Here is a 23,543-nt window from a genome sequence, read left to right on the forward strand (position 1 = left end):
TTCCTTCCTATCTTCTTAGGACTTTTCAAAAAGACCTTACCGCCATTTTGATATCCTTGGGCTCCCTGTGTACGTGAGGTTGCCTAGCATATCCCGTGAGCCTTTTCAGGCGCCGAGGGTAAACGTCAGCAAATCCAACATGGACTCCATCGTCTTGGTAAGATTCGAATACTATTGCTATTGTTATACCATAACTTATAGTTGTACCAAACGATCTCATGAATTATTGCCTTTTAGGTTCATTAAAAGGAACCAACATTGTTTATAGGTTTTAACGTAAGGCGCATTTGAAACGATGGCAGAAACATTCAATTACCTTTTTATAAGACCTTCCAATTCTCTAGCTTGTAAGTAACTTATTTGCTTTTATTATGAAAATGCCTTAAATACGACCAAGGGTTTCTTTGACTGGCTTATATCTGTCAAGCCTAAACAACGTTTGTCTATTGATAAGCTACTGAAATTCAAACAAAAGAGTAGATGGCATCAACTTTTACTGTAAACTTGTATTTGAAAAAATTAACAATTGATCTAATTTTTGTGTACATCCTTGGGTGACGTAGGCTCTATTTCAAGCCATTGCTAGGCCTCACACGCTTGCCTGTGACTTCACTTCCGATATTATGCAGCTATTCCTATTATAAAACACTCATGAACACTCGAAAGGGCAAAAGAATACACTTAGGGAGTAAACTTTGTACAAAATCAGCATGAGAAATGTTTATGAGAAAAGTGCCAATGGGTGTTGGCAATCACTTGTTGGTGCATCAAAATGTAAAAAGAAGAACTTCTCTGCCTCCATATATCTTCAATAAGTAAAAGCAGACCCATAGCCAGGGGGGGGTTTGAAGGGTTCGGAAGAACACACCCCCCTCCCCCATTTGACTGGAAGGTCCACTCTAATTAAGTAAAATTATGTAACACTACAAGGTAGGACAAGCTACCTAATAGAAAATGGTCCGCTCCATGGGTAAACAAACCCCCTCGCTCAGAATCTTTGCTATGGGCCTGCCAAGGCGAGGAGTGTTGATTTTCTTGCTAATCCTCACCTCTAATCCTCTAGCTAATCAACCTTTTTTATTGTTGTATGGTTGCATCATCAACCAAGGGTTATAAACATCCCAATATAAGCTCCTATTTTCAACCCATGCAAATTTAGGAAGCCTTTAGGCAGAACACATTCTTTTATTGTGAAAGATAATCCGAAGCCATTGACAGGGGAAAAACTGTATTGGAAACATTTTAACACAAATTTTGCCAACCAATCTGATTCAAGACTTCAAGCTTGTTACTTGACCCTTTCAAATAGTCAGTACTCTTTCACTCTAGAGCAGACCAGCATTTTCCTGATTGGTTAAAATTTCAAATAGGACCAATAACACCAGTCAGTTATCAGGCTGGGCCCTCAGAAACAGGCTGGAAATTGAGTATACTGTAGATAATGTTTCATGCAAATCAATTAAAAACTATGTAACCAAAGTGTACCGTAGTTAGGTTGCCTTCATTCACTTGCCCTCTTGTCAATGTCTGCCATTAAAAAAATTAATAAAACTTTTCCTTGATTCTACTGTAATTTATACAATGTGTTTTGATATTATTTATGCTTTTTTTTCTCCAAGATGCCTCTTTGTACACTGTCAAAGCTATTTGCTATAAAGAAAAACAAATAAATAAAACTTTTACTTGATTCTACTGTAATTTATACAGTATGTTTTGATATTTTTTATGCTTTTTTTCTCCAGGATGCCTCTTTGTACACTGTCAAAGCTATTGCTATTTTGGATAATGACGGAGAGAGGGTAGTAGCAAGGGTATGTATAATCTAATTGCTAAATTTATTATCCTTCTATTTGTCGCATATTTGAAAAGGCTTGTAACAGTACCTCTGGAACTAACACTTTCTTTTTTTTTCAGTATTATGATGATACATATCCTACTACAAAGGAACAGAAAGAGTTTGAAAAGAATCTTTTTAATAAAACCCACAGAGCAAATGGTAATACTTTTATATTTCATGCATCATTGGATAATACTGCTGATAGAAATGGTTCGACATGATCTTTTTTATTTCTTATCAGCTGAGATCATAATGTTAGAAGGCATGACCTGTGTTTACAGAAGTAGTGTTGATTTGTACTTCTACGTCATGGGCTCATTTAATGAAAATGAGGTATGCTAACTTTTTTGTATTGATGGTTCAAAACAAATACAAGTTTTATTTACTTATTGGATGGATAGATATAAATTGATACTATGGTTTATTTTTGCCATTGCAGTCTCAAATTGTACGCTAGATTTTTCATTGACAACTAATACATAAATATGATGCTTATAAAAGGGTAATAGCATTATCAATATTGTTGGTACACAGGAATTAGAATACTTTGTCAGCTATTTCTTAATAAAATAAACAAAAATGCATCACCAATTTGTGTTGAATATTGAACTCAGCGAATAGTTTATTACTAACCATAATTTGAAATGTCTCCCGCCTCTTGTTATATAATTTTTCCTTGTCTAGAAACCCTAGCGATTATTGTTTTAACTCTTGAAACATTTGAACGTACTGTGAAACCATAGGTATCCTCAAACTAGGATTCTAGTTATAGCATTATTATTGTATCGTTTAACAGCTGGTGCTTGTGAGTGTGCTAAATGCATTCTACGATGCTGTCAGCATGATGTTGAGGAAGAATGTGGAAAAGCGCAGTCTGATGGAAAGCTTGGATGCTGTCATGTTAGCCATGGATGAGATCGTGGATGGAGGGTGGGTATTCCACATGTAACAAGGAATTGCTTTTGGGAACCAGATTCACAACTTTTAGGGAAAATCGTGAGAGTTTTGGCCTCATCCTTTCTAGCCAGCTCTTTTTTTGGTATAATCACAGAAGGTTTTGGAATGAGTGCACTTCACAAGATTCTCAATGTTCCAAGACAAATCTTTCCCTAATAATCCCACATGATAACTGGCTAACAGGCTACGTTCTCTCAGTAAAATAATATAACATAGAACACTTACCACATCCATAATAAACAGATAAAAATATTGTTTTTTTGATCCTTGCTAAATATTGAAATAATCTTACGGCAAGCAGAGCCCAAAGTTTTGGGTTAGGATTAGGATAATTTTAAGTGATTCCATTTATTCCACTTGTGCTGTATGTTCTTTTGATTGCAGGGTGATATTAGAGGCTGATTCTAGTGCCATAGTACAAAGAGTTGCTATGAAGGTAAAGTGAAGGATATAAAGAATATCACCAGAGCTACAGTAGGTGGTAGAATTTCCACAACCCTTCTCCAGTACCAGAAGCTATTTGAGCATTTTAGCCTAAACGGCTCTATGTAATGGTGCTTAAAAATGGGATTTTAGCTTAACAGGTTCTTAACTGTTGGGTTTGTGTACACAGTTTTTTTTTTAATTTACTGTACAGTATTTCCTATCTTACAATACTGTAAACTGTCATTTCTTACAGATCGATGATGTGCCTATCACAGAACAGACGGTTGCGCAGGTCTTACAAACAGCCAAAGATCAACTTAAATGGTCCCTGTTAAAATAGTTAGCAATAGGTAGAACAAAAATACATTTATGTAAAAAGAAAATATGTGTGCCTCAAGATAAAAAGGCAACGGAGGAACTTCTAACTTCTGTCCACTTATTCCTGGGCAATAACAAAAAAACTTTACCTCCTTAGATTCAGAACATAGCTAAAAAAAACTGTAGTCATTAACAAAAATGACCGAAAACTATTCGCACACAGAAACTAACTCAATATCCTTTTCTATCTACATGTCAATCTTTAAAAGTGTATCATTTTATCAATGTACTGTTCCATTTAAATTATTGCAAATTTTGGCTACCGGTGCTTTGCAGTTTTTGCCAATAAAACATTTTATCGACATTATTTAGGGTTAACCCCCTATTCTACATGCATGTTTAGCCAGAGTTGCAAAAGCGCGCCCATAAGGCCTAACTTACTGGCTTGTTTACCTCATTGTTCTATTGTATTCCCGTTCGACTTTTTCCCCCCCATTGTTTTGTCTGTAGTGCATCACTCCAATAAGTCAAATTTTCTAAGAGCATCTACACGACCGTGTTTAACTATTATTTTCACCATTGTGAGACGATTGATGATATGAAGGGATAAGGGCTAACACGTAAACGCCTGTCATTGTAAGCAAACTACTAGATCCAGCCATAAAAACATGTACTGGTTTCGAATGAAATTACCTACACAATAGAAAACTGTCTTGTTTTGACTGTTTACAAACAACAGGAGAAAAGCATAGTTGTATTGCACTTGCCATCGGAAAGCCCGACCCGGGGGCATCATGGGACATGGTTGGGACTTGGTGGGAAATGAGTCTGTTTTTCTTGCCTCAGGAGGTAGAGGAATAGTAGATTTTAGATTCACGACAGCGAATAAGTTCTATTTCTCCGCGCGCTAAAAGAAAAAAATGTGGTAGCGCGCGCTGAAATCTTGTGCGCCGTCCTCTACCCTCCGCCCTTTTGCTTTGACCCACAAGTGCTTGAGGTAATATAGTCCATGCTTGAGGTAATATAGTCCCGCCCAAAAAACCTACACGAAAGGGGCGTCATCTTGATATTGTTGCCAGTAAGACAAAAGTTGGTTCGCCGGTAGTAAAACGCGGAACATCGCTTTTTTGAAGCAATGCTGCCGCAAAAGTTGTACGATTTTGCTGCTCGTATAACTGAGTTCTCTAATGTTTACTGTCTTCTGACGAAACAGACGCGAGAATTCAAACACGTTTCTAGTTAAATGTTAAAATATCTCGCGATTGATTGGTCGAAATACACATTAAATACACATTAGAAAGCACTTTGACAATTTGTCATTCAAAACTTTCTTATAGGATGGGATACTTAAATCTGTTGACTCTGAAGACCCCCCCGCGCTTCGGATTTGGTAAAAACTGTAAAAATGTTATTCAAACTAGAATATTTTTGGCATCCTACAGGTGCGTGCAGGACACTGTGCAACCTACAGTATACCCATGCTTTGGGTGCAATTTATTCAAAACATTAGTATAGACATGCACGTATAGAAACATGCAGACAAGATGTTAAACAGTTGAACACGAAAAATGATAAATATTTAAATTACATTGATATGGAGCACACGTTGCCCGCAAATGCGCTCTTAAGTTAGTATAAGAGATTCTGTGAATTTCTACATATTTCAATATATTATTATTCTCTTGATTTGCACTCAGCGTATTTGCCCTTCCCCTTGCGCTCTTCACCTCATTGTAGCCTTATGCTGACTTTTTTTGGCCCGTGCAATGACAAGCTTCATTGAAGCGAAGGGTGCATGATGGTCAGGGAGCGGTTTGAGGGGTCCGTCTTCAGGATTCCCGTGGATGTCCGCGCAACAGCAAACAACGACTGGGTACGAGTCTAATAATTGCTACAAAGTAGTCACATATTGGGTGGATCATGAACCAAATAATGCCATGCTTGCTTGTTGTAAAATTTGTAAAATGAATCCTCTCGCTAGACCGTGAAACTTGGAGTTTTCAAGTGCACGTATCAAAGTGCATTTCACAACTGGATCTTTTTTCAATTGATTTTGCCAAATCATCGTCTTTGCAAAGGTTCGCTATTGTATACTGCACGCAGCACTGGTCACGTTTCCGTTATTGGCGGTCGCGGCCTTGTTTGTCTGGACTACAATGTTTGCCGTCGCTTTGAACTTATCACCATCTCCCCCATTCAGAATCTCTTCCAGCAAAGCCACCTGGGAAATAAGCGATAACATCGTCACAAATCTTTTTTTTCTCGCGAAAAATGCATGCGATGAAATCGCTTTGTTTTTTTAGTTCGCGTCTCTATCGCACTGATGTTCACCCACGCGCCCTTTTAAGTGAAAATATAGACCTAACTCAAACCCACACAACCACCGAACATTTAGCGAGGACAGCTTCCGTACTGGGTCCCCTAACCCTCCCCCCTTGACATCCCTCAAGGGTCGAAAGGAGTTATTTTCTACCTGTAGCGAAGGCTGATTCTTTCGCTTTGCCTCCTCCACCAGCTCGCGAATTTTCGACTGCAAAATAACCCGAAACATATCTAAATGACAAGTACACTACACAATACACAACACAATTGACCGTCAAACCCTGTATTCATTGTTATGCTCTCTCGTTATTGTTGCTATCTCGGATGAAAATTTATTTGCGCATGAAGCATACAATAACATATATTTGAGAATATGCTGTTTCTTCCCGCTCTTATATTTTCGTCAGAAAAATTCTCGAAGTTTGTACTTGTTGGGAAACTCTGCCCAGTGTTTGAAGATTGTGTGCTCTAGGTGCGTTTAAGTAAACCTATTCCCGAGGTTCGGCGAGGTGCGTGGATTAGGTGAACACTATTTTGTGACAGTTTGTTCTTGAGCCTATAGTTTAGCATATGCTGCACAGCTCTTATCACTGTAGCTTTTTTGCCCGAGCGATCCGACAGTCCCCTGGACTTGTTCACAGCTTCGGATATAATGACTTAGTACTTACAAGCTTCTTGTCCGAGCGTTCTGACCGTCGCATGGACTTGTTCAACTTAAGACGCAGCTCCTGTGTGTCTTTATTATTCTATGACAAAAAAACATCGATTTGGTAAGGTGCCCCAATTTGTGATTTGGTAGGGCAAGCACCTCCTACGCAGACAGGAACCTACATTCAGCTGAAAATGATCATCCGTTAATGAAACTTGTCGTACTCCTGTCCAAAAGGGCGCGAAAACTTAGCGATATTCAATGGTTGGTTTATTGAAAACAAAGAGACTGAGATACCAAGGAACAGCTGAAGTTCTAAATGTGAGCAAAATGTTCGTAAAATATGCCTGACTGTAAAAATGGAATCCTTCTACTACGTACGCTGGTGCTTGACGGTACTGCTTCTGGTCTGCACTGCTCTGACTGACTGGGTGCTTGCGCTGTGTTTTTCTGCTGAGACGAAGCGGGAGCTCCTGGTTTCCTGCTCTTCCGGCCCTTTTGCTTGCCCCACACTTCGATGACGAGGTTACTGTTCACTAAATAGTCTTGGAACTGAGCATGGATAACAAAGGGTTGACAAAGTGTTAACAGTCTTATCCTTTACGGAAGACAATTACAACCACTTGCCATACAGCATCACCCTGGTGTAATCTTCAGACGACAATTTTTTTTGTAATTCTTAACTTCAAACTAAAGCATTATTGAGCATACAATAAAACCGTCAAAAACCCTGCAGCTGTCTATAGACAACGGCTACAGCGGGGTTAAGGGTATGCCTTGGGGAATAAAAATAAGGCAATTGGCAACTCTAGAGATTTCCCTTGTTAAAGGAGGCCAAACATGCCGTCATTTTATGCTTCCGCTCAATGCCGTCTAATTCAAGCGAGTAACCAGGATATTTTCAATCAAATATCGTTAATAACGTATCGGACTTCATTCGTAGGTTGTTATTTTGGAGTTTCCTCCGAATAAACGGTTGTATTTTCAATTATAAACAATAACAATGGAGTGGTTGATCGGCATTTTTTAATGGCAAATTAAGAGTACCAATCATTCGCAGAAATAGGACGTCTCTGTGTGATATTGCACAACTTTCGTTCAGATGTTTAGCGTACCTGTTTAGTGACAGGAACGAAGGAGAACATTTTGGTAAAATTGTAGTTGGGGTTAATGGTGCCTTCAATGACCGGAGTCTTGGTGTATTCCTTGTCGATGTAAAACATGAACTTACAGAAGGTCTCACCCTGCAGGACAAAACAAGTAACATAGTATAGGGAAAGCAGGGAAAACAGAAGTCGAAAGATTCCAACGTCTCGGACTTTAATTTCAGTCCTTTATCAGGGCAGCTACTAAAACTAAAATAAGAACCAGAGACGTTGCTGTTGAAGGTTTTCATTTTTCCGTCCATCTGTAATTATAATTCAACTCAATGCTACCGGACACAACTCCGGAAGAAGAAGACACTCGACAACATTGGTTCGGAATATGAAGACAAAAGATCAGTGGAACAAGCTACGGATAACGTTTTTCTCAACTGAAAAGGAAAGACTTTGCGATCTTCCTATAGCTGACGTTGGCAAACGTTGTAGATTCGATTGGTACTAGAAAAAAACATAATCGTTGGTTAATTCTGATTTGCTTCATACCTTGCCGCCATAACGCTGAGGGAGACCTCTTGCATACGGGATCTTCAGATTGAAGAAGAGTTCCTTACCAACCTTTAGGATAAGGCGAGATTAAGAAGACGTTCATTTTGAGCCTTATCCTTCCATGTCACAAAAAATTAAAATCGTCGGATCCTCGATAAGGTAGTTGGGGGATATGGGATTAGGATAAGGGTTACATTTAAGGGTAAGGGTTACATTTCAGGGTTAAAAATTAGAAAGTATAAGGACCGTCCAGTTAGGTGGAAAGATAACGAAGCATAAGAACTGACAAGTTCCTTGTTAGGTGTAAAAGATATGTATAAGGACTGACCAGTTCCTTGTTAGGGGTCAAGGATAAGTATGGACTGACCAGTTCCTTGTTGGGGTAAAGGATATGTATGGACTGACCAGTTCCTTGTTGGGGGTAAAGGATAAGTATGGACTGACCAGTTCCTTGTTAGGAGTAAAGGATAAGTATGGAATGACAAGTTCCTTGTTGGGCTAAAGGATAAGTATAAGGACTGATTAGTTCCTTGTTGGGGTAAAGGATATGTGTATAAGGACTGACCAGTTCCTTGTTAGGGGTAAAGGATATGTATAAGGACTGACAAGTTCCTTGTTGGGGTAAAGGATATGTATAAGAACTGACCAGTTCCTTGTTGGGGTAAAGGATATGTGTATAAGGACTGACCAGTTCCTTGTTGGGGGTAAAGGATATGTATAAGGACTGACCAGTTCCTTGTTGGGCTAAAAGATAACTATAAGAACTGACAAGTTCCTTTTTGGGGTAAAGGATATGTGTAAGGACTGATTAGTTTCTTGTTGGGGTAAAGGATATGTGTAAGGACTGACCAGTTCCTTGTTGGGGTAAAGGATATGTGTAAGGACTGATTAGTTCCTTGTTGGGGGTAAAGGATAAGTATGGACTGACCAGTTCCTTGTTAGGAGTAAAGGATAAGTATGGAATGACAAGTTCCTTGTTGGGCTAAAGGATAAGTATAAGGACTGATTAGTTCCTTGTTGGGGTAAAGGATAAGTATGAGGACTGACCAGTTCCTTGTTGGGGGTAAAGGATAAGTATGGACTGACCAGTTCCTTGTTAAGGGAAAAGGATATGTATAAGGACTGATTAGTTCCTTGTTGGGGTAAAAATATGTATAAGGACTGACCAGTTCCTTGTTGGGGTAAAGGATATGTGTATAAGGACTGACCAGTTCCTTGTTGGGGTAAAGGATATGTATAAGAACTGACAAGTTCCTTGTTGGGGTAAAGGATATGTATAAGAACTGACCAGTTCCTTGTTGGGGTAAAGGATATGTGTATAAGGACTGACCAGTTCCTTGTTGGGGGTAAAGGATATGTATAAGGACTGACCAGTTCCTTGTTGGGCTAAAGGATAACTATAAGAACTGACAAGTTCCTTTTTGGGGTAAAGGATATGTGTAAGGACTGATTAGTTTCTTGTTGGGGTAAAGGATATGTGTAAGGACTGACCAGTTCCTTGTTGGGGTAAAGGATATGTGTAAGGACTGATTAGTTCCTTGTTGGGGTAAAGGATATGTGTATAAGGACTGATTAGTTCCTTGTTGGGGTAAAGGATATGTGTATTATAAGGACTGACCAGTTCCTTGTTGGGGTAAAGGATATGTGTAAGGACTGATTAGTTCCTTGTTAGGGGTAAAGGATAAGTATAAGAACTGACAAGTTCCTGGTTGGGGTAAAGAATATGTATAAGGACTGACCAGTTCCTTGTTGGGCTAAAGGATAAGTATAAGGACTGACCAGTTCCTTGTTGGGGTAAAGGATAAGTATGGACTGACAAATTCCTTGTTGGGGGTAAGGGATAAGTATGGACTGACCAGTTCCTTGTTGGGGTAAAGGATAACTATAAGAACTGACCAGTTCCTTGTTGGGGTAAAGGATATGTGTAAGGACTGATTAGTTCCTTGTTGGGGTAAAGGATATGTGTAAGGACTGATTAGTTCCTTGTTGGGCTAAAGGATAACTATAAGAACTGACAAGTTCCTTGTTGGGGTAAAGGATGTGTATAAGGACTGACCAGTTCCTCCGGATCCTCAATGAAGTCGTCGTCGTCGATATCCTCGTTACCAGACTTGGTGCATGGGAAGGCCTCCACCTGCAGTTTACCTAGTTCATTACCCTTGTGGTCCGTGATGGCTACACTCTCTTCAAACTCGATCTACAAAGTACAGCATAGCATAAATGGCTTGGCACGACAAAGTATTTATGTAGATCCACTGAATGACCCCTTTCTACTGTTCCTGTAAAGTGCGCTGCTTATGAATAACAACAGAATTAAAATAAAAGAAGTTTATCATTCAAATTCGGTATTATCCGACGAAGTGATTTCTGTTAGCCTTTGTATGTATATGAGGCTCCCTAATAATTTTATTCAGCAGTGGATTGCATTTTGTTGCAATTATCTGAACAATCAAACTGTAGATTGAGTGGACTAATAGAAATAGTGCAATATTAACTTTGGTCACTGGGAAATCTTGGAAGTTCAATCAAAGTGTTTCAAAAAGCAAAAAAAAAAAACAGATTTCGAATTCTACCAATGATTCCCCCAATGTGGTTATAGGAAAATAAAAGTATACCTTGTATGCCAGGAACTGCAAATAGACTATCGCACGGCCTATCATGACATCAGTTTCGTCATCTTCCCAAAACGGGTCCAGCTCCTGGAAAGGTCAACACGAAATCAGTAGGTCACAAGAGTGGTTATGAATAATGGAGTAACAAGTGGTCATTTAGTCTACCTGTGGCTTGTCCCAGTCCTCCCCTTCTACATAATTCTGGTACATTTCCTGCATTAGGAACTTCCGGTTAAAGAATTTGTTTCGGTCCCAGACCCACTCCGCATCGTCCTCTAAACTGTGCATTCGAACTTTGACCTTTTGGAGACAGACATGGAAAAGTGAATTAAATCGTGGATGATAACGTCATGTTATTAGACTCACTGTATTTGCGTTGAGTTTTGTATATCCTTTCTCTTTTGTGTGTGTATCGTTTTCAAAAGTGCCTAGTCAACTTGGTAACAAACCCTCGTTTGAAGGTAACCGCTAATTGCACATGGTTAGCTGCCTAAATCATTATAAATCGAGTCTTTAACAATACCTGATGAGCGGTCGCCTCACTTTTAAACGTGTTAACAACAGTGTCTTTACGATAAGATTGATCAGCGAAGGGGTAGGTAGGCTGTCAAGATTGTTGAGGGGCCTACATAAGGTGGGAGCCATACCTCAGTTCTGCCTTCCTTCAGACCACGTGCTTGGGGTGATACCAGCATTACTTCAAATCTAACCTAGTCAAATAAATACAGAGAGATAATACTGGAGACAAATACAGAAGCGATGAAGTACAGTAATATCCAATTTTATTTTGAACATTTCCTTATCATAGAACACTAGGGCCAAGTGTGTTAAGAGACCAAGTGCAACCGACAGAGCAAAAAAAATGGCAAGTTTTCCCAAAATAAGGTCTGGTTTAACTTCGGTAAGCTTGAATGTTTGCATAGAGGCTCCTTATGCTATGTAAACTAACATATCAAAAAGTGTTTTTTTTTCTAATGGATTCGTCTTCGAGATATGAGGCTTGAAGTGCAATTTTCAAATGTTAAAAGTATGATTTCTCCTCGTTTTTTTTGGGAGAAGTCGGGCTCTGATCAGAAATTAAGCCAACTTTGCTCGCTAATATCTAAATTTCATATCTTCTAAATTTCTTTAAAATTTGGAATTAAGCCCTTGGTCAGAGGAACTCCTTGTATGCGGAATCTTGGGCTTTATATTAAGAATTGGGATTTTTTTTTCCTCTGTCAGTGCAACCAGATTCATAGACAGGATCATGTGTAGGTGTGTTGCATGGGTGAGGGGGGGGGGGATTTGACGACCTACATAAATACCACAACTTATCTATCCTCTTCTTATTAGGGGTTCAACTGTATTAGAATATGCGACCTCAATTTTGTAGAGAGGGGAGGTTATCATTATTATTTACAAGGTTATTTTGTTATTGAATTAAAAACGAACGCTCAACCGATATATAGATCCCAGAAAATCACATCCCCGGGGACACAGAGCGTCGCGGAGATCGGAAGACACAGGAAGCGCGCGAGAAAGAATAAGGTTTTGTTTTATTATTACTGGTTTTTTTTTGGAAAATTCAGCTTAAAATAGACAGTAATCAATTCGATATAATTGTTTTTTATGTGTGTGTGTGTTTTCCCTCTTTCTTTCGCGCGTACGTTCGCTTCCGGTCTCCCTGGGTCGCCCTGGGTCCCCGAGGATGTGAAAATCATGACTGACTATTTGATTGACTATACGGACTTATTGATTTCTGTATTTTCATTGAAATTCATAGTAACACACTATGAATCTTGTTTTGGTATTACACAACAACTACTGTAGCCTATTAGGCACGGTTTATCAATTACTACAGGCAAGAATTCAGGCGTGATTGTCTGTGATCGTGCTATTTTTAGAAAATGTAGACAATTTCAACTATACGCTTCTTTTAAATTCGTGTTTAGCCAAGGAATGACATGACGTTAGCACATGGCTTCTTCAGAACTATTTTACAATACTGTACTTTTTTTCCTAGTTCTTCCGCCATTGCAGTTGCCTCGTTGACCATCGGTACGAGTTGAATAAGGTCTTCTTGTAACAGCAAATCCTCTAAACAACAACAAAGAATTAAAAACTTTTTAGATATACTTGGTAACGATTTAGTACCAAAAGGGTGGGTGTGGTCGATTCGGGAATTTAATTTAGGCCTATATGTATAGAGCTTACTATTATATGTATAGAACATATTACCATATGTGGGGAGAGAAAATGGTTGAAATGTATGTGTTGTGGTCATTTTTTTAGGGGGATCAAAACTACTGAAAACAGACTAAGGCAAAGCGGATTTCCTCGCGGTGACCACACTGCGCTTTGCGAAGGGGATGCCTCTAAGTAAAATATTTGTTCCGGGATGGGCAGATAACGTGTCTACAATATGGAACAAGAAATTTAAAAGTACATTACAATGTTTTGTGTAAGAGCTAGACAACCTTATGACAAGCCACAATGGCAAGTTAAAAAATGAATTCGTTAATACTAGATATTTTAGGTTCTGCAAACTGACAATGGGACATCTTCTTAGTAGATGTGGATGACTAGTAGGTAAGTGAAATGTTTGTTACCTTTAGACTTTCCCCCAGCCTTGTCCATGTCGAAGCCTGAATTCTGAGCGATCTCCTCCTGTGCCATATCGTACGTGATCTTCTGTAAGGTGACACCAGACTTGTAAGCTTTGCCAAGCTCAACAGGATGGTGCACGACGAACAGGTTACTCGAGCCAAACATCACTCTACGGGCATACAATCATATTACTCGAGTCAAACATCAATCTACGAGCCATACAATATATTACTCGAGTCAAACATCACTCTACGAGACATACAATCATATTACTCGAGTCAAACATCACTCTACGAGACATACAATCATATTACTTGAGTCAAACATCAATCTACGGGCATACAATCATATTACTCGAGTCAAACATCACTCTACGGGCATACAATCATATTACTCGAGTCAAACATCACTCTACGGACATACAATCATATTACTCGAGTCAAACATCACTCTACGAGACATACAATCATATTACTCGAGTCAAACATCAATCTACGGACATACAATCATATTACTCGAGTCAAACATCACTCTACGAAACATACAATCATATTACTCGAGTCAAACATCAATCTACGGGCATACAATCATATTACTCGAGTCAAACATCAATCTACGGGCATACAATCATATTACTCGAGTCAAACATCACTCTACGGGTATATAATCATATTACTCGAGTCAAACATCACTCTACGGACATACAATCGTATTACTCGAGTCAAACATCACTCTACGAGACATACATACATATTACCAGAGCCGCAGCAGGCCTCGAAATATTGGGGGGTAAGGTCCAGGAACAGGCACGCCTCCACTGGTCACTTCCTTTTAAATTTGGACAATATTGGGGAGGGGCAAGTGCCCTCATTGCCCCACCCACTGCTACGGCCCTGTTACTAAAGCCAAACACCACTCTTCGAGGCATACAAACACATTACTCGAGCCAAACACGAGGCATACAAACATATTGCTTGAGCCAAATATCATTATACGAGGCAAACGTTGTTCATCTTTGCTTTACAAAAAGTGATAACTACCGCTGGGAGCAAGAAACTCACCGGTCATTATGATGAAGCTCTGTTTCCATAGTGATGGGTTTTCCATTCACCATAAGCTTTGCCCCAGAGGAAGGAAGGATCTTCAGCACGTTACTCGTATTGGAAACAGTGGCGTGATCTGTAAGAATACTGTAATGATAGCAAACTGATTTAGTCTCACGTTTAAAGAAAGAGGCAAATTTGATTATCAAGCAACATCGATACTGGTAACCGATAGCGGCGTGGAAGTAGTAACAGCATCATTAGGGATAGCGGCCTTAAAGTCCTTAAATATTGGATTCCTGAAGGTCCCAATGTAGGAGTTTCCTGCAGGTCCCAACCCGAATCATTTCCACACAAAAAATAACGAAAAAAATAACCACATGACCCCAGACAATCCTCATCCAACTCATTGCCTATCCTACACCTTTTATTTACGGAACTATCGAAACCTCGCGACACTTCTAGTTAGTACTTCTGAATCAAATAACAAAGAGCCACCCGAACTACTAAAGTTTGATGCAAACCTACCCAAGTCCACTGAGGGTGATATCTGCAGGCGGATCAGCTTTCCGGCTTCCAATCTTGTGAGAGCCTGAAACAAGAGAATAAAACTCGTGAGTGGTGATTGGCACGACTTCTGTACTAGTAGAAGATTGACCAGAAATTTCTTTAGGATAACTAAGACTCGCAGTGGTGAGTGGCAAGACTTCTGTGCTAGTAGAAGCTGGACGAGAATTACTAGGGGATAACTTAGACCAATTTTAGTACAAAAAGTGAATAAAAAACGGGGAGAGATGGGAGTTCACTATGTACCCGCATGCATGAAGTGTGCAATCATATTCGAGAGCTGCGGGTCCTCGTTCAAGTTCCAGAAGTGTGCTGTGGTTTTTCGCATCTCTTTCTCTCGACGCTCCTGCTCCTCTTTAGCCTACAACATCGATGTAGCACGTGTCAATCACGCAACGGTAAAGGGGAATTAGGGGACTAGAGACTGCAAAGCAGTATGGACACCGACAAAAAATAAAAAAAAAACAGAAGGAAGAGATGAACATTAGTAAAAACTCGTCAACAGCAACCGGGCTCGCTTATCAGACAGGTATGTTTAACTAAAGTCTCTAAAATAGGAGTTATGGCACACTGAAAACTGAGTCAACGTATTTTTATTAGCCACTATTTCATATCGAGCAATTGGGCAATTTTTTTTTCAAATTTTTCTCCCTCTTTAGATTTATTTATTTAGATTGCGCGTTCTCCTTCTGATATACATTTGGATGTGTATTACCTTGTATGATGCCTCTGTTTCCAAAAGTCGTTCTTCCCATGATTTTTTAACCTGCTCCATCTCTTCTTGGTTGCGCTTCAGCTGAGAAAAACAAGCAAATTCAACCAAAATGCATCAAAACTAAAAGCCCCTTTCACGGCTGGAAGGGGTTGCGCTTTTGCGGGATCATGGGTTCATGTGCGGAATTCGTGAGACGCGGAAGCTGAGTAATAACAGACATGGTGCTTATACTGATCTCTTACCCTGGAGATAAAATAAAATCCAAAATTCATAGAAACGAATAAAATGAACCCTATCTTAAGACTAATAATGTGGATATAAATAAGCTACCTTTATCAGCTGATCGGAAACCCCACATCAGACCAGACTACAAAACGCGCCTGAGCTTTTACTGTTTACAATGTAAAAGACCTCTGTTTTTTGTTGTTGTTTTTTCAAAATAAAATATGAGAATAATGTTTTTTAATTTCTGAACAAAGGACATTTTTTAGTGGTCGCTAAAAAGTCTGGACCTAGGGCCTATGCGTATCCTCACTTCTCGGGACTTTTTTAACGTAGTGTATTAATCTCCAAATGTTTTTATATTCAAGGGCCGGACCTGACATCCCGGACCCCAAGCTGGTACCCACGTGAAAAAGCGTTTGCCCCTCGTAAGGATTGGTAAAATATGAACAGCTGTGCATTAGTCACGCTTAAATACTCATTCTGCATTTTTCCCTCGGTATAATTCTTTGCTAAGATTGAATTGTTTATATCAGCTGGTTTGTAACTAGGGCTTGCTTTTTTGGATTTGCGAATCCGTCAGTTTTGCCCCCATTTTCTCTTATTCTCTCGTTAATTATGTTTTTGTTTCCGTATTGCTACTGTCGCATGTATGAGGGAATGAAACAAATTAAAAAACAAAAACAAATAAATATTACCTCTTCTTCCCATTGCTTTCTCATCTCTTCTACCTCTGTTAAGAACAAGGCACGTAGAATATGTCACGAATTGGCTAATGCAAAAGAAAGAATGTCGAGATAATTCTCATTATTTCAACACAATTTCCGCTCAACAACATCACATAATGTCCTTCTATCTTAGAAGGACCATGACTCATGTCTTATCTTTCTGAGGGTTTTCTAGCAAGCAAGAACATAACAGCAGACGCTATCATCAACTTTTCATATCTAGAAAGCGATAGAACTACACCTCAATGAATAGCCGTTAATACCTTCTTGAGAAGCGAATAAATAGGTTGCTCCTTCCCCATGGGAAAGGGCCTGAAGGGACCGGTTCGCCTCGGCTAAAAGTATTTTATATACCTTCCTGAGACGGGCCTGAAGGGGTAGGTTCGCCAGGTTCGCCAGGTTCGCCAGTCTCGGCAGGCTGCATAATCACCACTCCACCTTTCTTGATCTGATCGAGTAATCGAGCATTTTCTTCACGAAGCTCGCGGATCAGCTTGTCTGTCGGGCTTTCGTTTACTACTGCCTTAGTCTTGATAGCTTTTGCACGGTCGGCTACATAGAATAGCAAAGCGTTAGTATGGCGATCAAACCAAATCTCGGCACCATGAGAGCGAATAGTACACTTACCAAACCGTAACGTAGACAATGTCTCTTCGTAATTGATGTCTGCAGGACTAAGTGCTGCGATCTAGTGAAAAAAAAAAAACAAGAGTCAAATTAGATAATTAGGGGGTTATGAAAAAAAAGAGGACTGAATAAAAGGGAACGGGCATGAGCTCAAGACATTCTATATACCATACGAAACATAGAGACAAACTTAACATTCACATTTGTTACAAAAGAAGAGGGGGTGGATATCCACCCACTCTATTCCCCCTGTACCCGCCCCTGTACGGATAAGTAAGGGTATAGGATACACTTTATCATAAGTAAATGAGATGTTTGAAGTGTACCATAATTGTTTTGCTGTTTCCCCCAAGAGCGTTTTTCAGCAATTTTGTTAGCACTGAGTCTCGGAATGGAACTGGAAATGAAAAGAAAACAAATTAAGAGTTAAAAACTAGCTTTTTGTAAACCAGCTTCGGCAGGTTTCCTTTAATACTTACCGAGAACATTTTTCTTCCCAGTGCTCTGGTCGGCGAGTGCTAGAGCCGAAATCAGGCGCAATAAGTTAGAAACAAAGTCTAGAATCACAGATTTAAATTAACTGACAGCAAACCTTTGATGCAGTTTCCAAGTGTCGATAATGATTGATTGATAGCAGAGCCTTCTTTCAGTCTGTCTCCAGTGGCACCGGTAGACTCAGCTCTCTCACTGATAACAGACAATCACATGTGAGACAAACGTTCAACAACAAGAGTTAAAATAAACTTATCCGCCTACCTTCCAGCCAGATCAACAAGATTGACAACGGAAGTTTTGGTCATGTTTTGTCCAGCTTCATTCTTCGCCTTCTGTATGAAATTTATTGCCACAATTGTATGTGCTCGACTGTAACACAAATAAAGCGTGTCAAACCATCATCTTTATGTACATGTTAAACTTTGTTCTACCCTAACATGCCAACTGATCCTCTTCCATCTTCACCTGCCCAACTCATCCTCTTCCATCTTCACCTGCCCAAATCATCCCTTTCCATCTTCACCTGCCCAACTCATCCTCTTCCATCTTCACCTGCCCAAATCATCCTCTTCACCTGCTAATCTCATCCTCTTCTATCTTCACCTGCCAAACTTATCCCTTTCCATATTCACCTGCCCAACTCATCATCTTCCATCTTCACCTGCCGAACTCATCCTTTTCCATCTTCACCTGCCGAACTCATCCTCTTCTATCTTCACCTGCCCAACTCATCCTCTTCCATCTTCACCTGCCCAACTCATCCTCTTCCATCTCCACCTGCCCAACTCATCCTCTTCCATCTTCACCTGCCCAACTCATCCTCTTCAATCTTCACCTGCCCAACTCATCCTCTTCCATCTTCACCTGCCCAACTCGTCCTCTTCCATCATTACCTGCCCACCTGCCCAACTCATCCTCTTCCATCTTCACCTGCCCAACTCATCCTCTTCCATCTTCACCTGCCCAACTCATCCTCTTTCATCTTCACCTGCCCAACTCATCCTCTTCCATCTTCACCTGCCCAACTCATCCTCGTCCATCTTCACATGCCCAACTCATCCTCGTCAATCTTCACCTGCCCAACTCATCCTCGTCCATCTTCACCTGCCCAACTCATCCTCTTCCATCTTCACCTGCCCAACTCATCCTCTTCCATCTTCACCTGCCCAACTCATCCTCTTCCATCTTCACCTGCCCAACTCCTTCTCTTCCATCTTCACCTGCCCAACTCCTCCTCTTCCATCATTACCTGCCCACCTGCCCAACTCCTCCTCTTCCATCTTCACCTGCCCAACTCATCCTCTTCCATCTTCACCTGCCCAACTCATCCTTTTCCATCTTCACCTGCCCAACTCATCCTCTTCCATCTTTACCTGCCCAACTCATCCTCTTCCATCTTCACCTGCCCAACTCATCCTCTTCCATCTTTACCTGCCCAACTCATCCTCTTCCATCTTCACCTGCCCAACTCATCCTCTTCCATCTTCACCTGCCCAACTCATCCTCTTACATCTTCACCTGCCCAACTCATCCTCTTCCATCTTCACCTGCCCAACTCATCCTCTTCCATCTTCACCTTCCCAACTCATCCTCGCCCATCTTCACCTGCCCAACTCATCCTCGTCAATCTTCACCTGCCCAACTTATCCTCTTACATCTTCACCTGCCCAACTCATCCTCTTCAAACTTCACCTGCCCAGCTCTTCCTCGTCCATCTTAACCTGCCCAACTCGTCCTCTTCCATCTTTACCTTCCCAACTCGTCCTTTTCCATCTTCACCTTCCCAACTCATCCTCTTCAAACTTCACCTGACCAACTCATCATTTTCCATCTTAACCTGCCCAACTCATCCTCTTCCATCTTCACCTGCCCAACTCATCCTCTTCCATCTTCACCTGCCCAACTCATCCTCTTCCATCTTCACCTGCCCAACTCGTCCTCTTCCATCTTTACCTGCCCACCTCATCCTCTTCCATCTTCACCTGCCCAACTCATCCTCTTCCATCTTCACCTGCCCAACTCATCCTCTTCCATCTTCACCTGCCCAACTCATCCTCTTACATCTTCACCTGCAGAACTAATCCGTATCCACCTTTACCCGTTCAAGTCAGCCTCCTTCAGGTTTACCCGCCCACCTAAACCAGACACCTACTCAACATTTAAATTCATACGTAGACACAAATCTCCCACTTCGTACCTGCTAGTAGCGTTCATGTTTGTTGCAGCCACGGTTCTGTTCCTTGTACCCTCGCCGATGCGGTTATCAATATCTGTATAACTACTCACTGGAACTGTCATTAGACTTTCAACTAAAATGAAATTCAAAAAATAAAATAAGTGGAACATTTTTTTAAATATTAAAGTCCACAATTTTACATACCATAGAATCCTCTGTTTGGATGTTGCCGTACTTTAAGTCCTCCTTTTTTATTCCCTCCTGGATTCAACAAGTCCCGAGTCTGAAAACAATGGTGATATATGATTAACAGTTTTATAAAATGATTGGAAGAGTTTTTGTTTACAAAAATAGACAGGATAATGCCTAAAGTAACAAACCTGTTCGTTATAAATTTCCAACATGCTCAAAGCAACCTGCATGCGATAAAAATGTATTAGAAACAATACTTACAGTCACAGTGAAGCTATTTTTACAAAGTAAGCATTAGAACAAAACTTCAAATGCTGCATTATTTACCTGGTATTCTGCCTTGCTTCCCTCGTTTTTCTTCGCATTCACTTCTTTAAATAATTCTTCACAAAATATTGGCACAATTCCTATCAAAGATAGTACAAGCCCTCATTTTTAGGATTACCATATAGCTTGGGGGCAAAGGAGGGTGGACATACCTTGGACACACCAAATGTGGGGTGTTTCTATATAAATAATTATCAGATTATCATTGTCATTTCATCCATCTCTTCAGAACATTATGGCTCTGCACCTGGTTATTATATAGTATAAATACAACCAGGGGTGTAGCCAGGATTCTTCCTTGGAGGGGGGGGGGATTTCTCAAGAACATTCATTTCCAACTGAGATGTAACGACTTTGATGTAATAGCTTTATCAGACCAGAAAGGGGGGGTGGGCCCCCTGGGCCACCCTCTGGTTCACTCCCTGACTATTGCCTTTATTTGCAATCTATCCCACGTTACTCTTACCTTTATTTGCACCATACCCAACCATGGAATATGATTTCCCAGATCCTGTTTGGCCATATGCAAACAATGAACAGTTGTAGCCCTTCCAGGCATTTTCCAAAACGCCAACACCAAGATCATCAAAAACTTTTTTCTAAGAAGAAATAGAAGAAGTATTCCCTTTCAAGTTGGCTTTTTACCAGGGAAGAAATCACAGATGGAGAAAAAAACAGATACATCAGAATGAAGAAGGCACAAGAGAAGGACGTAAATGCCACCTTCACAAGGACAGAGATATGTTTACATCCATTTCAATTGTGAATGCTGGATGTGAACATGTTTCCAGGCCGCCGGCCATAAGATGATAACATTTTCTTCCCTGTCTGGGCCTGTGACTCCATCCCCACGTTTGTGTCCCCTTGGCATTGGTAATCTCGCATACATAGGTATGTATCAGTTTCCTTTCCTCATGAGAAACTAGGTTATAAAGAGAGTGCCTACAAGGCTTAGATTTTGTTAGGTTCAAGCTGACTGTAACACTTTTGCATCACACATCATGAGATGGACCTGTTATGGTAATACGGTAGACCTGTTGTTGTTATCAGCTCCTCTCGTTAATAGACCTATTGTAATAGATTTGTTGCTGTTATCAGCCCCCCTCATTAATAGATCTGTTGCTATCACCAGCCCCCCTCATTAACAGACGTGTTGTTATCAGCCTTCCTCATTAATAGATCTGTCGGTGTCATCAGCCCCCCTCATTAATAGATGTGTTGTTATCAGCTTCCCTTATTAATAGATCTGTTGCTGTCATCACCCCCCTTCATTAATAGACGTGTTGTTATCAGCCCCTCATTAATAGATCTGTTGCAGTCATCAGCCCTCCTCATTAATAAATCTGTTGCTGTTATCAGCCCCCTCCATTGTTATTGGATCCATTGCCACCATCAACCACCCTTATTAATAGATCTGTTGTGGTTATCACCCCCCCCCCCCCCTTCATTAATAGATCTGTTGTGGTTATCACCCCCTGCCCCATTAATAGATCTATTGCTGTTATCTGCCCCCTTGTTAATGGATCTGTTGTGGTCATCTGCCCGACCTGATCTGCATATCTTGGCTCTGTTGCCTCCAAGTAACCCTCTGCATTCTCCTTAAAAGCGTCATGTGACCAGTAACTAAAGTCAAATGCAAATTTCTTTGGCTCTGCCTCAGGCATGGCTGGATCCTTGATTTCAGTTGAATTTCCAACCATGTTAATGATGAGCGTTGCATTCCGGGCATTCTCCCGACTATTGTGCTCAGGAATCAAGGAAGAATAAATTATACTAGGAGGCATATACACCTATTTCAATTAAGGTTGAACCTGCAAATCAATGTATCATAATCCGCAGTTGGTTCATGGGACATATAAATGGTTACCTAAATGCTGGTCTCTGAGTGCTGTGTGAACGCTTAGGGATACATAAACAAGTATGCTAAAACTTTCTAAACCTGTATTTGTTGTTATTTACGCTTATTTTATCATTTATTTGATACCCGACCTTTGATACCCATGAAGCACTGTGGGTTATGCCACAAAGATTCTCTGAGTGCATTCTTATTTGAAATAGGTGTAATTCCCAAATCACTTACAATTATAATGGTAAACAGGTAAGATAAAACAACACAACTTGTTATAGTGCCAGCAATTTTCCTTTAATCCTTTATCCTTTCTACCTGTAACCTTAATTTAGTGCCAGTATGAAGTATGTTTTTACTTCAATATGAAAACCATACACAAGAAGATGATACAGTATGTATAATTAAGTTATTATAATAGACTAAATAAATCAACTAAAACTGTGCTCAACCGCTGCTTAAATACATTTAGTCAATCTCTTGAAACACGAAAGGAAAAGACTATTAACAGCATGCTTTAAACGACGGTATTGAGGGAGAACTGTCATTTAAAGTGGGTTTGATTAGCGCAAACATGCTCGATAAAATATGCCAATTTTTTCTCGATTACAAACGGGAAATAGACAGAAGATTGTGCTAAATGTGAATGTTAAGCCACACTCGAAAGTCCGAAATAAGACATCTATTATGTAAGAATTAGTTCAGCCAGCTTTTTATAACAAATCAAACCCTAAAACAGCTAGAGTGTTTTTCTCTCTGAGGGGAATAATTGATGGTTGCTAAAGAACGGATGTAAACATGATCACAAATATACCGAACACATTAAAAATAACCACAAATCCTTAAAGGAAAAAAGGCGAATCTTAGCACTTAGAAATAAAACTAGAAATATGTTTATCAACGTTTAGAAAACACATTTAGAAATATGTTTATATATTTATAAAGGATATGAATGGTCGCACTCGGACAGCCACACGAACATTTTCCGCCATGGTTGATGATCTTGTTAGGTTTGCTTGTATTATTTGCCAAGTAGTATGAGAGTAATCATGGTATAAAAATCATTCAAACGACGAAAGCCCTTCCATCGTCTGTTCGGCTGCTGTAACACAAGCAGCTATATTATCTACACGTTTTGTTATATCCCGTATTTTTTCTCTATCCCGGAAAGTTCTTCAATCACCGAAAGTGATTCAAATAGCCGTTAGCGGCGCATGTAGCTCATTTACATAAATGACAAAAACAC

At 40.1% G+C, this 23,543-nt stretch overlaps 2 protein-coding genes across 2 annotated transcripts; one reads left to right on the forward strand and one right to left on the reverse strand.

Annotated features, from left to right (window-relative positions):
• Window positions 1–32: 32 nt before the first annotated feature.
• LOC5514348 (coatomer subunit zeta-1) lies at window positions 33–4,246 on the forward strand. The gene is made up of 7 exons (XM_032383947.2): window positions 33–157; window positions 1,743–1,811; window positions 1,915–1,996; window positions 2,079–2,170; window positions 2,634–2,767; window positions 3,179–3,230; window positions 3,474–4,246. The coding sequence occupies exons 1-7, from the start codon at window positions 140–142 to the stop codon at window positions 3,558–3,560; spliced, it is 534 nt and encodes a 177-aa protein (XP_032239838.1). The 5' UTR covers window positions 33–139; the 3' UTR covers window positions 3,561–4,246.
• A 758-nt stretch (window positions 4,247–5,004) lies between these two features.
• On the reverse strand, window positions 5,005–23,516 carry LOC5514347 (kinesin-like protein KIF28). The gene is made up of 30 exons (XM_048724288.1): window positions 23,248–23,516; window positions 21,999–22,193; window positions 20,918–21,050; window positions 20,452–20,531; window positions 20,313–20,348; window positions 20,137–20,215; window positions 19,954–20,065; window positions 18,018–18,125; window positions 17,854–17,948; window positions 17,741–17,779; window positions 17,588–17,658; window positions 17,262–17,322; window positions 16,989–17,186; window positions 16,605–16,639; window positions 15,685–15,765; window positions 15,216–15,330; window positions 14,931–14,994; window positions 14,421–14,549; window positions 13,362–13,528; window positions 12,764–12,849; window positions 11,418–11,480; window positions 10,936–11,070; window positions 10,774–10,857; window positions 10,215–10,355; window positions 8,156–8,227; window positions 7,625–7,753; window positions 6,891–7,061; window positions 6,529–6,606; window positions 6,012–6,068; window positions 5,005–5,759 (listed from the first exon to the last, which is right to left on the reverse strand). Exons 1-30 carry the CDS (start codon window positions 23,287–23,289, stop codon window positions 5,622–5,624), a joined length of 2,994 nt encoding a protein of 997 aa, XP_048580245.1. The 5' UTR covers window positions 23,290–23,516; the 3' UTR covers window positions 5,005–5,621.
• Window positions 23,517–23,543: the final 27 nt, after the last annotated feature.

Source organism: Nematostella vectensis, chromosome 2 (genome assembly GCF_932526225.1).
Source record: "Nematostella vectensis chromosome 2, jaNemVect1.1, whole genome shotgun sequence".
Taxonomy (NCBI): domain Eukaryota; kingdom Metazoa; phylum Cnidaria; class Anthozoa; order Actiniaria; family Edwardsiidae; genus Nematostella; species Nematostella vectensis.

What these genes read in the sequence shown, in the direction of transcription:
- LOC5514347 (XM_048724288.1), bottom strand. Translation starts at nt 23,289, where the DNA reads ATGGCGGAAAATGTTCGTGTGGCTGTCCGAGTGCGACCATTC. An exon ending in GAAGCAAGGCAGAATACCAG is followed by an intron (nt 20,349 to 20,451) that starts GTAAATAATGCA and finishes TATCGCATGCAG; the next exon opens with GTTGCTTTGAGCATGTTGGA. An exon ending in AACGCTCGGACAAGAAGCTT is followed by an intron (nt 6,069 to 6,528) that starts GTAAGTACTAAG and finishes GTTATTTTGCAG; the next exon opens with TCGAAAATTCGCGAGCTGGT.
- LOC5514348 (XM_032383947.2), top strand. An exon ending in TAAAACCCACAGAGCAAATG is followed by an intron (nt 1,997 to 2,078) that starts GTAATACTTTTA and finishes ATTTCTTATCAG; the next exon opens with CTGAGATCATAATGTTAGAA. An exon ending in GCTCATTTAATGAAAATGAG is followed by an intron (nt 2,171 to 2,633) that starts GTATGCTAACTT and finishes ATCGTTTAACAG; the next exon opens with CTGGTGCTTGTGAGTGTGCT.